Here is a 13291-nt window from a genome sequence, read left to right on the forward strand (position 1 = left end):
AATGAAATACAGCACTGTCTTCAGCCTGGATGGAAGCTAGAATTCACAGGGCCTCTGCCCAGCCCTGCCCTGAGAGCCTCTCTCAGTTCCCCATCCGCACCTCTGCTGGTTGCACACTGTACATCTCTGCTGCGGGTAGAGGCGTGTCCTGGCTGTGGGTGGTGGGCGGCTCCTCCATCTGGGCCACGTGGGCCTGGGTGTGACCCTCCTGGAAGCACAGGGATGAGGGTGGGGGCCTTGTGGATCCAGAAACCCTGGGGTCAGGCCACGATTGGGTGCTAGACAAGAAGAGCAGGTTGGGGTGGTAGCTGTGTCTCTGCCACCAAGCTTCCTCCTTTCTTGACTAAACCGACCAGAGGCCACACCAGAGGTGTAAGGTCTGAAGAGAGCACGTTCGGAAGTGTGGGTCCAAAAGGGCCTTGGGTTTGGGTCTAAGCCAGAAGGTGGCTGAGGAAGTGAAGAGGGACAGAGGGAAGGATGGCCTGGGGGTGCCCAGGGGTGAGGTAGGAAGGCCCAAGAACTATATCCTGGTTCTGACTCCTTCACTTCCTAGTGGAGTCAACCTGGGCAAGTCTTTGCACCTTTCTGGCATCAGTTTCTTCAACTGTAACATGGGGACAAGCAACAAGCCCTGCTCGGAGGTTGTCAGTGAGGTAAGTGGGTGTTACTGGCGCTTGGTAAACTGCAGAGGGCGGCACTAGGGGCAGGGCCCGCCGGGATGGGGCGCTGAGGCCCCTGCGGAGGCGGGTGCGCTGGACGGACGGGTGAGGAAGGGGTCCTTATCCCGGGCCTGCTCTCGCCGTCCCCCTGCTGCCAGGACCCCGCGGGGCCCGAGCGCTCGGCTCGTCCTCTCTGGCGCCCGCTGCCCGGGCCGGATGCCAGGGCGGGCAGGGCTCCGCGCAGGCGGGCGGAGTGGAGCAGGAAGCGCCGCGCCGAGCCGGGGACTCTGGGAGCGAGCCGGGGCCGCCGGCTTCCGACCCGCCGACCGCCCCGGGCCGCGGGCTCCCGGGCCTGTGCAGCCGCGGGTAAAGGCCTAGCTCGCTCCGTCGTCCTCCGCCCCCGGCTGCGCCGCTGCGCCTCTCGGGGCCCGGGGCCCAGGGCAGAGCAGGGCGGGGCCGGGGAGGCCTGGGCCGGTGCCGCTGGAAGGTTCCGGTCAGTTGAGAGCAGGAACTGGTGGGCAGTCCGGCAGTTTCTCTCTCTTGCTCTGAAGCCAGTTGGGAGTAGGAGAGTGTTTGGGACCCAGTTTGGTGGGGGGCTCTGAACCTGTGGGAATCCAGCCCGGATACTTTTCCTGCTGGGCCCCCTCCTTTTCTCACTGCCGTGGACCCCTGGGGTGATGGTTGAGGGGGGTACTGCCCTGCCCCCCACGAGCCGCATCGTGACTCAGTGGTCCTGGGTCTGATTCTAACTCCCTGAGCCAGTTTCTCTGAGCTTTCTCAGGTTTTCTAAGCCCTCTTGTTAACCCTCCCCCAGGCCCTGGGTTTTCTGCTCTGAGCCCCAGGCAACCCCCTCATTGGTTGGCCCCACTAAGGTCTGGCCAGTGCCACTGATTCTCCCTGTGCCCTGTCCTTGAGCCACAGTCCCAGTGGAGGAGACCAGGGGCCAAATAGAAGCCCACCCCATTTGTTAAGGGAGCTCAGAGGGACCAGGAAAGACTTTCCAGAAGACAGGACCTTTGAGCGGGGTCTTAAGGGATTGAGTAGAATTCTGACAGAGGAGAAGGGTCATTCCAAGCCCTGAAAAGCATATGAACAAGGTTAGGAATGCTGGAGCAAGAATCCAGTGAGCCTGGTGAGTGGGGCACAGATGGGCTGACTGGGAAAATACCCTGTGTGGCCCTGGTGTTTCAACTCTAGAAATAACCTAGGATGTTACAGAGGTGATCAGTGGCTGGAGGAAAGATGGAATGGAGTGAGATTGGAGGCAGAGAGGCCAGTGAGGAGAAGGGGTTTCCTGGGAGTCCTGGGAGGGTCTGAGTTAGCAGTAGGGATGATGCAGAGGGACAGACAGACAAGTCATTGGGAGGAGGAATTGGTAGGACTGTTTCGACTGACTGCAGGAGGGGGAAGAAGGACTTGAAGACAAACAGGTCAGCCTTCTAGTCAACATTGCATGGATGGGAAGATTTGCAGTAAAGTCACTAAAAGGGGAGAGGAATGCTGAGCTTGGTTTGGCAGGCGTGAAGTTTGAAGTACTAGCAGGATGTCCATATGGAGATGTCAGGCAGGAAGTTCATTCATTCATTTATTTATTATTTATGCCAGCCTCAAAGGCAGCTGACATGAAAGTCATGGAGAAGATAATAAGATAAAACCATTAAAACTCAGCCAAAGGAACTAAGAACAGAGTAACAAAGGCAAAAAGAGAGTGAATAATTATTACTGGGAAACTGAGGCTCAGAAAAGTTACTGAAAATGAACAAAGGACTCACGTCTGAGCTTGTTGGTAGCGAAAAAAAAAAAAAAAAAAGGCCCCTAAATACTAAATAAAGCAGTTTGTGAGGCTGGAACTCAGGAGAAAGGCATTTGTGAAGCATCAGGGGACAGGCAATAGGTGGTGATAGGAGATAAAATGGGGTCACTCAGGTAGTAGACGTAGGAAATGGAGGAGAGCTGAAAGCTAGGATGGGGCTTCAGCAATGCTGAAATTTACAGAAGGGCCAATCCATTCTCACCATTCTTCTTGCAGGGGAGCTGGATAGAAGGTAATGCTAAGAGCCCTGGGCTCTGACCTTCTCTTCCACCATGCGGTGGGGCCACTGTTTGCCTAGGGCCTCTTGGGGCTCCAGTCTGGGAAAAGGACTCCAGCTACCAGGTGAGCAGGAAACAGGGATTTCTGTCCACCTCCCTCCCTTCCACTTCAGGTCTAGATGGTGACATCAGGTGTGTTAGTCCCAGCTCTGCAGTTTCCTAGTTGCTGACCTTGAACAAGGCATCTCACCTCCCTGAGCTTCCCTTTTCCCATCTCAAAATAAGAGAGTTGGAGTAGATGACTTTGAGGGTCCCTTGTAGCAACATAAGTTCAAGATCACTTGTCTGATTTCATTTTGCATTCTTGAGTGCCTGCTAAGTAGCAGACCTGTGCTGAATTCTAAGTGAAAAATTGTGAACAAAAGCAGATGTACTCTCTGCTCTCATGGTGATAAACGTTAATTAAATCATCACACAATGAAATATAAAATTGTATATAACTGCTACAAAGGGGTTGTACATGATGCTTTGAGAGCAAATAATGGGGGATTGATGTACATGTGGGGGTCTGTGTCTTGGTGGGAATCTGTGGATGGGATCTGTCTGTGCTATTTGTTCCTTCTCCCTTCTCTCTGTAGGTGAATGTTTCCCCTTCCTGACCCACTGGAGTTGGTTACTTAGAGGGGACCGTCCCCTTGGGCCCTCTAGGTGAGGCACGCAGGGTAGACTGGGAAGGGTCAGGACTTGGAGCTAGCCTGATCCCCTGGGTGGGGGAAGAGGGGGGATTGGCCTTCTGGGGGTGGGGAGGGTCTAGAGTCATCACCCAGGCCTGGGAGGAAGCTGGCCTAGATCATGGACAGCCGAAGTCATAGTGGTCATCCCAAGGGAGGAGCTGTGGGAAGTGGGGTGGAGTCTGGCAGTGGCCAGCCTGAGTTCTAGACAGCGAGTCAGCAGTGGGGAGCTTGAGGGCTAGGGTGAAACTTCCGTTCTTGGGAAGGGTGTGAGTCAGCCAAGGCTCTCAACTTGGGTGCCCAGTATTAGGCCTGGATCTTAGGAAGCCAGAAATCTGGCAGTCCAGACAGACCTGGACTCAGAGCCAAGTGGCAGCCAAACCCCACTCATTCCTTCTCTTTGCTCCCAGGGCCTTTATACGCCACCATGGGAGCTCAGTGAGCAGTGCTCCCCCATCGGTGAGACAAGGCCAGCTGTTCCGGAGCATCTCTGCAGCTGGTAAAGGGACTGGCTCTTCAGTCAGCCTGATGACAGGGGTGGAGTGGGATGCCAGGGAAGGGACAGGTGCTAGAGGAGAAACAGGACGAGGGAAGTGTAGAGGATCCACTGGGAGGTCCCACTCTCCCTCCCTTGCCCCATCGTCCATCTGCCCATGTGTCCTTTCCAGCAGCTCTTATGGACTGACTGCACACGTAACATGTGCAAAGCCCTGGGAGGGATATATACCATCCTTGCCTTCAACAAACTGGGTCTAGCAGTCAGGCTGGCTGTACACAGAGAACCATGAAACCAGCCAGCTAACACCCAACATTACTCATCCAGTGGCTCTCCATTTTCTACCATAGGAATTCCAAACTTTCTGGACAGTCTGTATTTTTTGAGAGTGTCCTGTGTGCCCAACATCATTTTGGCCTCAGCATCTGTTGCTGTGTCCTGAGTCCCTACCCTGGCTCTCCTACCACCCTAACCCACCCCGAGCTCCTGCAATTCTCAGCCCCTTTCCCTCACCCATTTCCCTTGCCTTCCCTTCCAGAAGCTATCCAGCGGCACCGCCGGAACCTGATCGAGTGGTTCAGCCGGCTGCCCAGGGAGGAGCGCCAGTTTGGCCCGACCTTTGCACTAGACACGGTGCATGTGGACCCCGTGATCTGCGAAAGCACCCCTGATGTGCTGCTTCGCCCACCTGCAGAGCTGGCCCTGGAGCACCAGCCGCCCCCGGCTGGGCTCCCACCACTGGCCCTGTCTCAGCTCTTTGACCCGGACGCCTGTGGGCGCCGGGTGCAGACAGTAGTGCTCTATGGGACGGTGGGTACGGGCAAGAGCACACTGGTGCGCAAGATGGTCCTGGACTGGTGTCATGGGCGGTTGCCGGCCTTCGAGCTGCTCATCCCCTTCTCCTGTGAGGACCTGTCGTCCCTGGGCCCCACCCCGGCCTCCTTGCACCAGCTTGTGGCCCAGCGCTACACGCCTCTGAAGGAGGTTCTGCCCCTGATGGCTGCCGCCGGGCCCCGCCTGCTCTTTGTGTTCCACGGTTTGGAGCATCTCAACCTCAGCTTCCGGCTGGCGGATGCAGGGCTTTGCAGCAACCCCGAGGAGCTGCAGGCGCCAGCTGCTGTCATCGTCAACCTGCTGCGCAAATACATGCTGCCTGAGGTGGGTGCCCTGGCCTGCCACTGCTACCTCCTGACTTGCTCCCTAAGGATTTTGGTGTCCTGTGCCCACATGTTTATTGGGTGGGAACACAGGCTCTGGCTTAATTCAAATTCTGGCCCCTCTATTTCCCAACCTTATGACCTTGAGCAAGCCACTAACTACTCTAAGCTTCAGCTTTCTTCTCTCCATGAGTTATAATGATGAAACGAGATGTTGCACGTTAAGTGCTTAGTGCAGTGCCCTGGGTCATACTAGGTGTTCAGTAATCGGTAGTTATAATCATCATCATCATCACCTTCCTCCTTGGGCACTCAGTCTTCAGGGGCTCCCTGGGGAGTGAGGTGGTCAGGACACCATGATCTTTCTTAATGCTCAGCCCTGACCCTCCCAGGCTAGCATCCTGGTGACCACCCGGCCTTCTGCTGTCGGCCGCATCCCCAGCAAGTACGTGGGGCGCTATGGCGAGATCTGCGGCTTCTCCGATACCAACCTGCAGAAGCTCTACTTCCAGCTCCGCCTCAACCAGCCAGACTGCGGGTATGGCGCTGGGGGTGCGGGGATCTCAGCCTCCCCGGCCCAGCGTGACAACCTGGTGCAGATGCTTTCCCGGAACCTGGAGGGGCACCACCAGATCACCGCCGCCTGCTTCCTGCCCTCCTATTGTTGGCTCGTCTGTGCCACCTTACACTTTCTGCACGCACCCACGCCTCCTGGTCAGACCCTCACGAGCATCTACACCAGCTTCCTGCGCCTCAACTTCAGTGGGGAGACACTGGACAGCACCGACCCCTCCAAGTTGACCCTGATGGCCTATGCAGCCCGAACCATGGGCAAGTTGGCCTACGAGGGGGTGTCCTCGCGCAAGACCTACTTCTCAGAAGAGGACGTCCGAGGATGCCTGGAGGCTGGCATCAAGATGGAAGAGGAGTTCCAGCTGCTGCACATCTTCCGCCGGGATGCCCTGAGGTTTTTTCTGGCCCCATGCGTGGAGCCAGGGCACCAAGGCACCTTCGTGTTCACTGTGCCCGCCATGCAGGAATACCTGGCTGCCCTCTACATTGTGCTGGGTTTGCGGAAGACGATGTTGCAGCAGGTGGGCAAGGAAGTGGCCGAGCTTGTGGGCCGTGTAGGAGAGGATGTCAGCCTGGTCCTGGGCATCATGGCCAAGCTGCTGCCCCTGCGGGCTCTGCCTCTGCTCTTCAACCTGCTCAAGGTAACAGCCCCGGCATCCCCCACCCTTGCTTCTCCCCACCCTAGGACCCCAGGTTGTCAGCCCCCCAAGTTCCCTGTTCAACCTTTACTCCTCTCCCAGAAGGAAACTGCTACTTTCTGCATAGGAGTGAATCATCTTCTGGGCTCTGGTTTCAGATTTGGGCAGTGTTCCGGTGGTTTGCTAATGCTGCTGCTTTGCAAATAGAAGTGGATTGGCTTTATAAAGGGGGTGTATTTGGTTGCAAAGTTACAGTCTTAAGGCCATTAAGTATCCAGTGTAAGGCATCAAACAATAGGTACCTTCACCGAAGGATGGCCAGTGGCATCTGGAAAACCTCTGTTAGCTGTGAAGGCACGCGGCTTGCGTCTGCTTGCTCCCAGGTTGTGTTTCAAAATGGCATTCTCCAAAATGTAACTGTCAACTTTCAACAGCTGTCTTCAAAATGTCTCTCAGCTGCAGCTCCTCCAAAATATCACTCTCAGTTGCTCTGAGGTCCTTCTGTTTGTGAGCTCTTTTTATAGGACTCCAATGAACTAATCAATACCCACCCTGAATGGGCAGGGCCACATTTCCATGGAAACATTCAATCAAGAGGTCACACCCTAATCAAAGGTGTCATTCACAGTTGTGTGGGTCACATCTCCATGGAAACACTCAATCAGAAGGTTCCAACCTAATCAACACTAATAATTCTGCCCCCACAAGATTGCACCAAAGAACATGGCGTTTTGGGGAACACAATACATCCAAACCGGCACAGGCAGTTAGGCTTTTAGTGGGACTATAGTATAAGGATTAGGGAGAGGGAAGCCCCAAGGCTGGGGAGGGCTTGGAGGCTGAAAGGGGGATTTGAGGGGGCAGGGACTTTAGTAACAATCCTACAGGCCTACAGTGGTTTTCTTTTTGCATTTCTCCTCCTAGGCTTTGCTGCTGGGAGGCAGAGGTCACTACAGCCCAGGGTCTGTCCTCAGCTTTGCAGGTCCAGGAACTCAATTCCATCTGTTTCCCCAGAGGTGATCAGGCTTTGGGAGTGGTGACTCATCCTAACTAAATCACCAGAGACGGGTTTATAAAGCAGACACCATTTTATTAATTTATACTGGCAGGATAAATGGCAAGACTAATTGGTTTAGGGCAGCCATCCTGGGTGCAGGTCCACTGCAGAAACCAAATTACAGACCTGAGGCTTGTGCTGGGAGCAGGGCGGATGCGTTAAATTTTTGAAGGGAAGAAAATGCTTTGTTGATGTCTGCCAGGTGGTGTCTCAGGTTTCTTTCTTCAGTTTGTCACATCAACCCTGTAAATGAAGTACTGTTAGGATCCCTTTTCTAGACAAAGGAAACTGAGGCCCAGGCAGTCTAATTATCTTGCCCAAGGTCATTCATATAATAAGTAGAATAGCTGGGACAGGTTTTGTGATTCTGAATTCTGAGCTCTTTCTGTCAAACTCTGCTGATGTAGTATGGAAACTTCTGCCAAGAGGTGGTGACTTGCTAAGTAACCCCTGTCCTCTCTAGGAATGTTTCAGTAACTCAGGTTGGTCTCGAGGGGGCAAAGCCCTGATCGGTGCTGGCAAAAATCTCAACAAGTTTCCCTTTTTATGGGCAGCAAAGCATAAGGGTTAAGAGCAGGGATTCAGTCATGCAGCTTTCCAGGTTCAAATCCATGCTCTGCCATTTACCAGCTGTGTGACCTTGATAAGTTACTTAACCTCTCTGTGCCTCGAATTTCTTGTCTGTTATATGGAAATAATAATAGAGTCTATTTCACTGGCCTAATCCGAGGATTGAATGAGTTCATACTCAGGGTCTGGCCCACAGTAAGTGTTATTTAAATGTTTGTTAAATAAATGTAAAAATAAGCTCATGCAGCCCACCCCCTCTCAGACCATCACCTCAGACAGCCAGGTAATGTCCACTGTTGAGGCTGCCCCAAAGTTTTGAGGATGTGCTTCCCTTACCTGGGTTGCTATGAGAGGCTCTGGTCTCTTGTCGGGATTCAGAAAGCACCCCAGCTATCTCGAGAGCCCACCGCAGTTTAGGGAGGGTTCCCTAGCAGAACCCATTTGCTTCTTCATGATCCTATTGGCTTGGACTTCACAGGGTGACGTCTTCTGGTCTTGTAACCAGATGATTGCTGGGGGGAAGGGTACTAGACAATGATCTCCATGGCAGGAACTTCACATAGGGGAAGTGAAAAAAACAAAACAAAACACTGAACCAGACATTAGAGGAAGGGCCGCAAAACAATCTCAGGGCACTGCCGGAAGACTGGAACCGTTCTGTCCTTTCGGCACCATTGCAAGAATGGGAGGTGATGTTGCAAACCTCCCCAAACATTCATTTCTTCAGTGAATAGTTGAGTGCCTGCTGTGTGCCAGGGCAATGTGTTAGAGTCTGGGGGGACAAAAAACATTTCTCAAAACCCCAGGTTTCTGTCCTATCTGATCTCACAGTCTGAATATAAAAATGTAAATGTAACTATATAATCAGAAAGTAGTGGTTAAGTGCCTAGAAAGAAAATTTCCAGGTATGGTGCAAGTGTGAATGGGAGGGACCTTCTAAGGGGTTGCTCTGGAAAGCTGGTCTACAGGAGGGACATTTGGTCCGTTCCCTGTAGGATTAGTCAGGTGAAGAATTGTGGGGGGAATATTTCAAGAAGAGAGTACGGCATTGTGGAGGCTCTGAAGGAGGAGAAACCTTGGCACAGTCAAGAAAATGAGAAAAGCTGAGAGGACAGGAGTGCAGTGAGTGAGCTTGAGAGGCCTTTGATCAGGGCACCAGAGTGACAGGGACCAAGTCAGGCAGGGTCTTGAACTAGTAGGGGTTAATCAATCATAGATGCCATGATGATGTTGATGATGATGGTGATATATTTATAACACCCTGCCTGGCACCCAATGAAGTGCATAATTGAAGCTAATTCCTTCCTACAGTTTCCTGGGCTTGAAAATATATGGGGTGTTTGGGAAAAAAAGAAAAATTAGGGTTGGAATGCATGAACAAATGTGAGAGATGACTCTGGAAAGGTCAAATTGGGGTCAGATTAAGAAAACTTTTGTATTCCAGGCTAAATGCTTAGAGCTTGCCACACGGGCAGTAGTGAGCCACGGAAGGCGTTGCAGCAGGGGAGTGGTATGCTCAGATGCAATGTGCTGCGAGTTCAAGGGGAGGTTCCGCGACTGTTGCAGTATAACTTAAGCTGAGCTTCGAGGTGCCTGGGCCTGGTGCTGCCCTCCCGAAGGGGCGTGGAGGCTGCAGTGTCCCTCCCCTGCTTCCTTTCCCAGGTAGTTCCACGAGTGTTTGGGCGAGTGGTAGGTAAGAGCCGGGAGGCAGTGGCTCAGGCCATGGTGCTGGAGATGTTCCGGGAGGAGGACTACTACAACGATGACGTTCTGGACCAGATGGGTGCCAGTATCCTGGGCGTGGAGGGCCCACGGCGCCACCCAGACGAGCCCCCTGAAGATGAAGTCTTTGAGCTCTTTCCAATGTTCATGGGAGGTCTTCTCTCTGCCCACAACCGGGCCATGCTGGCTCAGCTCGGCTGCCCCATCAAGAACCTGGATGCCCTGGAGAATGCCCAGGCCATCAAGAAGAAGCTGGGCACTCTGGGCCGGCAGGTGCTGCCCCCCTCGGAGCTTCTCGACCACCTCTTTTTCCACTATGAGTTCCAGAACCAGCGCTTCTCTGCTGAAGTGCTCAGCTCCCTGCGCCAACTCAACCTGGCAGGCGTCCGCATGACGCCCCTCAAGTGCACCGTGGTGGCCGCCGTGCTGGGCAGTGGAAAGCATGCCCTGGATGAGGTCAACTTGGCCTCCTGCCAGCTGGACCCTGCCGGGCTGCACACCCTCATGCCTGTCTTCCTGCGTGCCCGGAAGCTGGGGTGAGCACCCGTCCTGCCCCTGGGAACAGGCATGAGGAGGGGACAGGGCTGGAGGTGAAGAGGTGGGAAGAGAAGGTGCTGGAGAAACCAGCGGCACTGAGGAAGGGCTAAGAGGTGGGATGGAGAAATTTAATTTGGGTGGAGCTGATAGGAGCAATAGAAAAATGGGGGTGGGGGGCGCTGGGGGCCTGAGCAGGTGTGGGCTGCAGGAGGCAGGATGGTGAGAAAGGGGCACAGTGAATGACTGGGCTCCATGCTGAATTCCTTCCTTCTTGCTGCCCCTCTCTCTGTCCACCTTCTCCTGTTCTAGTTTGCAACTCAACAGCCTGGGCCCTGAGGCCTGCAGGGTCCTCCGAGACCTGCTGCTACATGACCAGTGCCAAATTACCACCCTGCGGTGAGTGCCCAGGGAGGGGCCTGGAGGGGAGGTTCTGGCCATCCTGACAGCCACCTAGGGTGAAGAGTGAGCTCCTGCCCTGCAATCTAGCACAGGCCCACCCTAGGCCCCCTCCTGCCCCCAAGTCCAGAACAAGCCACAGTGTAGGGGGAAAGATGCCACCAGCAGTAGGTGCTAAGAAAGCCTTTTCTGTGGCTAAAATCAGTGGGGATGGGGTTGGGGGTAGGGAGCAGGGATGAGGGGGTGGAATAATATCCAGGCAGGATGTCTGATAGCAGTGCCACTGATCCCCAACCAGGATTTTCCCTGAGGCCTTACAAGGATGCCCCTAATGCTTGGCACTCAATAGATGCTTCCAAAATGTTGGTTGATTTACTAACAATCCAGACCCCTGGGTCCCCAATCTCTGGCTGGAATCAGGAGGAGGGAGAAAGGAGGGGGAGAAGAATGAGGGTTCACAGGGGGAAGAAGCAGGGGCTTGAGTGGGATGGAAAAAGGAGAAAGAAGGGAAATAACAAGGCGAGGAAGAGGAAAGGGAAAAAGGAAGTTGGAGAGAAAGGAAAGGAGGGAGAAGAGGAAAGGAAAGCCAGCTTTTGCCCACGAAAGTACACCCCATCACCGATTCTCCTGGGGCCTGCATGTCTTTGTGTCCAGCCTCAGCTCCACCCCAGGCAGTGCACCCCTTTGGCCCAACGCCCAGCATGGGACATCTGCAAGGAGGAGGGCCCTCATAACCGTGGGTTGACTGTGACCACAGGCTGTCCAACAACCCACTGACGGCGGAAGGTGTGGCCCTGCTGGTGGAGGGGCTGGCGGGAAACACCTCACTGACTCACCTGTCCCTGCTGCACACGGGCCTCGGGGACGAGGGCCTGGAGCTGCTGGCTGCCCAGCTGGCCCGCAACCGGCAGCTGCAGGAGCTGAACGTGGCCTACAACGGCGCAGGCAACCGGGCGGCTCTGGCTCTGGCCAAGGCTGCCCGGGAGCATCCTTCCCTGGAGCTGCTGCAGTAAGTCCTGCCCTGGGCCCATTGCCCCTACCCTCAGCCTCCAGTCCTTCCCTCTCTCCACTGCACTTTTCCTACTCTAGGGGGTGCTTGTGGTCCCTGCCTGGGGCCTGTCCTTGATTCCTGGCTTCTGATTGATCCTTGTCAACTCGGGCTGAGCCAACCCACCCTCTTTGTGGCTGGCCCTTGCCCTGCCCTGATTTCCCCCACCATTTTCCAAGGTCCTGGGGGCCCCATTCTACCATCCCTCGTCCTGCCGCTGAGTTCTAGTGTTGGTCCCCGCCTGCCACTGGCCACCCTCCATCTCTGGCTTATTGCAGACACTTGCCCATGGCGTTCTGCAGCTGGGGCAGGCCTCCTGACGTCCTGTCCCTCCTCTCTCTACCTCTTCCTCCTCAAGCCCTGCTGAATGGCTTCTTTTCTCCCCTGCTAGCCTCTACTTCAATGAGCTGAGTTCCAAGGGCCGCCAGGTTCTGCGGGACTTGGGCGGCACAGCCGAAGGCGGTGCCCGGGTCGTGGCATCGCTGACAGAGGGGACAGCAGTGTCCGAGTACTGGTCAGTGATCCTCAGTGAAGTCCAGCGGAACCTCAACAGCTGGGATCGGGGCCGGGTCCGACGCCACCTGGAGCTCCTGCTGCGGGACCTGGAAGATAGCCGGAGTGCCACCCTTAACCCGTGGCGCAAAGCCCAGGTGCTGCGGGTAGAGGGCGAGGTCAAGGCTCTCCTGGAGCAGTTGGGAGGCCCAGGAAGCTGAAAGCAGGCACCTAACTGTATGACCACTGGCCCCCAAACAAACCCCTTTCCTTTGTGGCCTCCTGGCTCGCACTGCTCCTTCTAGAAAGACCCTTTCAGGGCTGGAGGCAAAGGAATGGGCACAGCAGTGCCAGTTGCCCCCCTAGGGCGTGTCCAGCCAGTGCCCAGGTCGAGAATTTCCAAAGTCAAAGGTAGGAAATCAATGCTCTGGGCTTGTAGATGGAATGTGCCTCCTCTCCCTTCTCAAAGAACCAAAGGAGGTGGCATCTCAGCGGGCAGATTGCCCTGTAGCATCGCTACCAACCTTGACTCTTCCTCCTCTCAAAGAGCCTCTTGTAATGTCCCAAGGTGGCAATCTTATGTCCGCCAGGCCAGGAGGGTTGCCGTCCAGAAGATAAGTTGGAGGGTCTAAATGGCCACCCAGCCACCTCTACTGCTGCCTTTATGCCTGTCTGTGGACACTGAGGATGCCAGTGGCCACTTAGCTCTCATGTTGGTGCTTTCTCCTCACCCTCCTACCCCCTTTACCATAATGGTACCTACGGCTTTGTGGCCCCCAGGGGCAAGTACCCCGACTTGCTGCTATTAAAGAGCTGTGTGTCTTCACCTCCTGTGGCCTCCTCTTACTTGCCTGATGTCAAGAAAGAACACTATCCTGGGTCATTCTAGTTAAAACCCTGGCCATTTTCTATAGCAAGTGTTTCTGGGGCACTAGGTTCAGAGTGGTGGGGGTTTGGGGGAGCCCGTGAACAAGATATTGGGGTGGGGATGGGCCAGGCTGGGCCATGGAACCCCTCTGGCCCTTTTCCCCAGGCTTGAAATTACAGGGATCGGCAATCTGCCTTTCTCTGCACATAGGGGAAACTGGGACAGCAGTAGAGGGCCCCTGGAGAATGTTGGGGCCCAGGAACGGGGACAGGAGGACCATGCACGCTTCCCAACGGGACAAGAATTTTATCCCCGT

General features: G+C 54.9%; 1 protein-coding gene across 7 annotated transcripts; it reads left to right on the plus strand.

Moving 5' to 3' along the window:
* Window positions 1-199: 199 nt before the first annotated feature.
* Window positions 200-12933, plus strand: NLRX1 (NLR family member X1). 7 transcript variants are annotated; one of them, XM_037841708.1, is made up of 10 exons: window positions 200-653; window positions 2689-2814; window positions 3329-3398; window positions 3832-3920; window positions 4456-5075; window positions 5467-6288; window positions 9575-10170; window positions 10481-10567; window positions 11325-11576; window positions 12007-12933. In XM_037841708.1, the coding sequence occupies exons 2-10, from the start codon at window positions 2745-2747 to the stop codon at window positions 12326-12328; spliced, it is 2928 nt and encodes a 975-aa protein (XP_037697636.1). In that variant the 5' UTR covers window positions 200-653; window positions 2689-2744; the 3' UTR covers window positions 12329-12933. The 7 variants fall into 7 exon arrangements, with proteins under 7 accessions (XP_037697636.1, XP_037697640.1, XP_037697639.1 ...); XM_037841711.1 differs by lacking the exon at window positions 200-653 and adding an exon at window positions 744-764; XM_037841709.1 differs by lacking the exon at window positions 200-653 and adding an exon at window positions 779-1791.
* The last annotated feature ends 358 nt before the right edge of the window (window positions 12934-13291 follow it).

This window comes from Choloepus didactylus, chromosome 6, assembly GCF_015220235.1.
Source record: "Choloepus didactylus isolate mChoDid1 chromosome 6, mChoDid1.pri, whole genome shotgun sequence".
Lineage (NCBI taxonomy): Eukaryota > Metazoa > Chordata > Mammalia > Pilosa > Megalonychidae > Choloepus > Choloepus didactylus.

What these genes read in the sequence shown, in the direction of transcription:
- NLRX1 (XM_037841708.1), top strand. Translation starts at nt 2,745, where the DNA reads ATGCGGTGGGGCCACTGTTTGCCTAGGGCCTCTTGGGGCTCCAGTCTG. An exon ending in AAAAGGACTCCAGCTACCAG is followed by an intron (nt 2,815 to 3,328) that starts GTGAGCAGGAAA and finishes TTCTCTCTGTAG; the next exon opens with GTGAATGTTTCCCCTTCCTG. An exon ending in GCAAATACATGCTGCCTGAG is followed by an intron (nt 5,076 to 5,466) that starts GTGGGTGCCCTG and finishes TGACCCTCCCAG; the next exon opens with GCTAGCATCCTGGTGACCAC.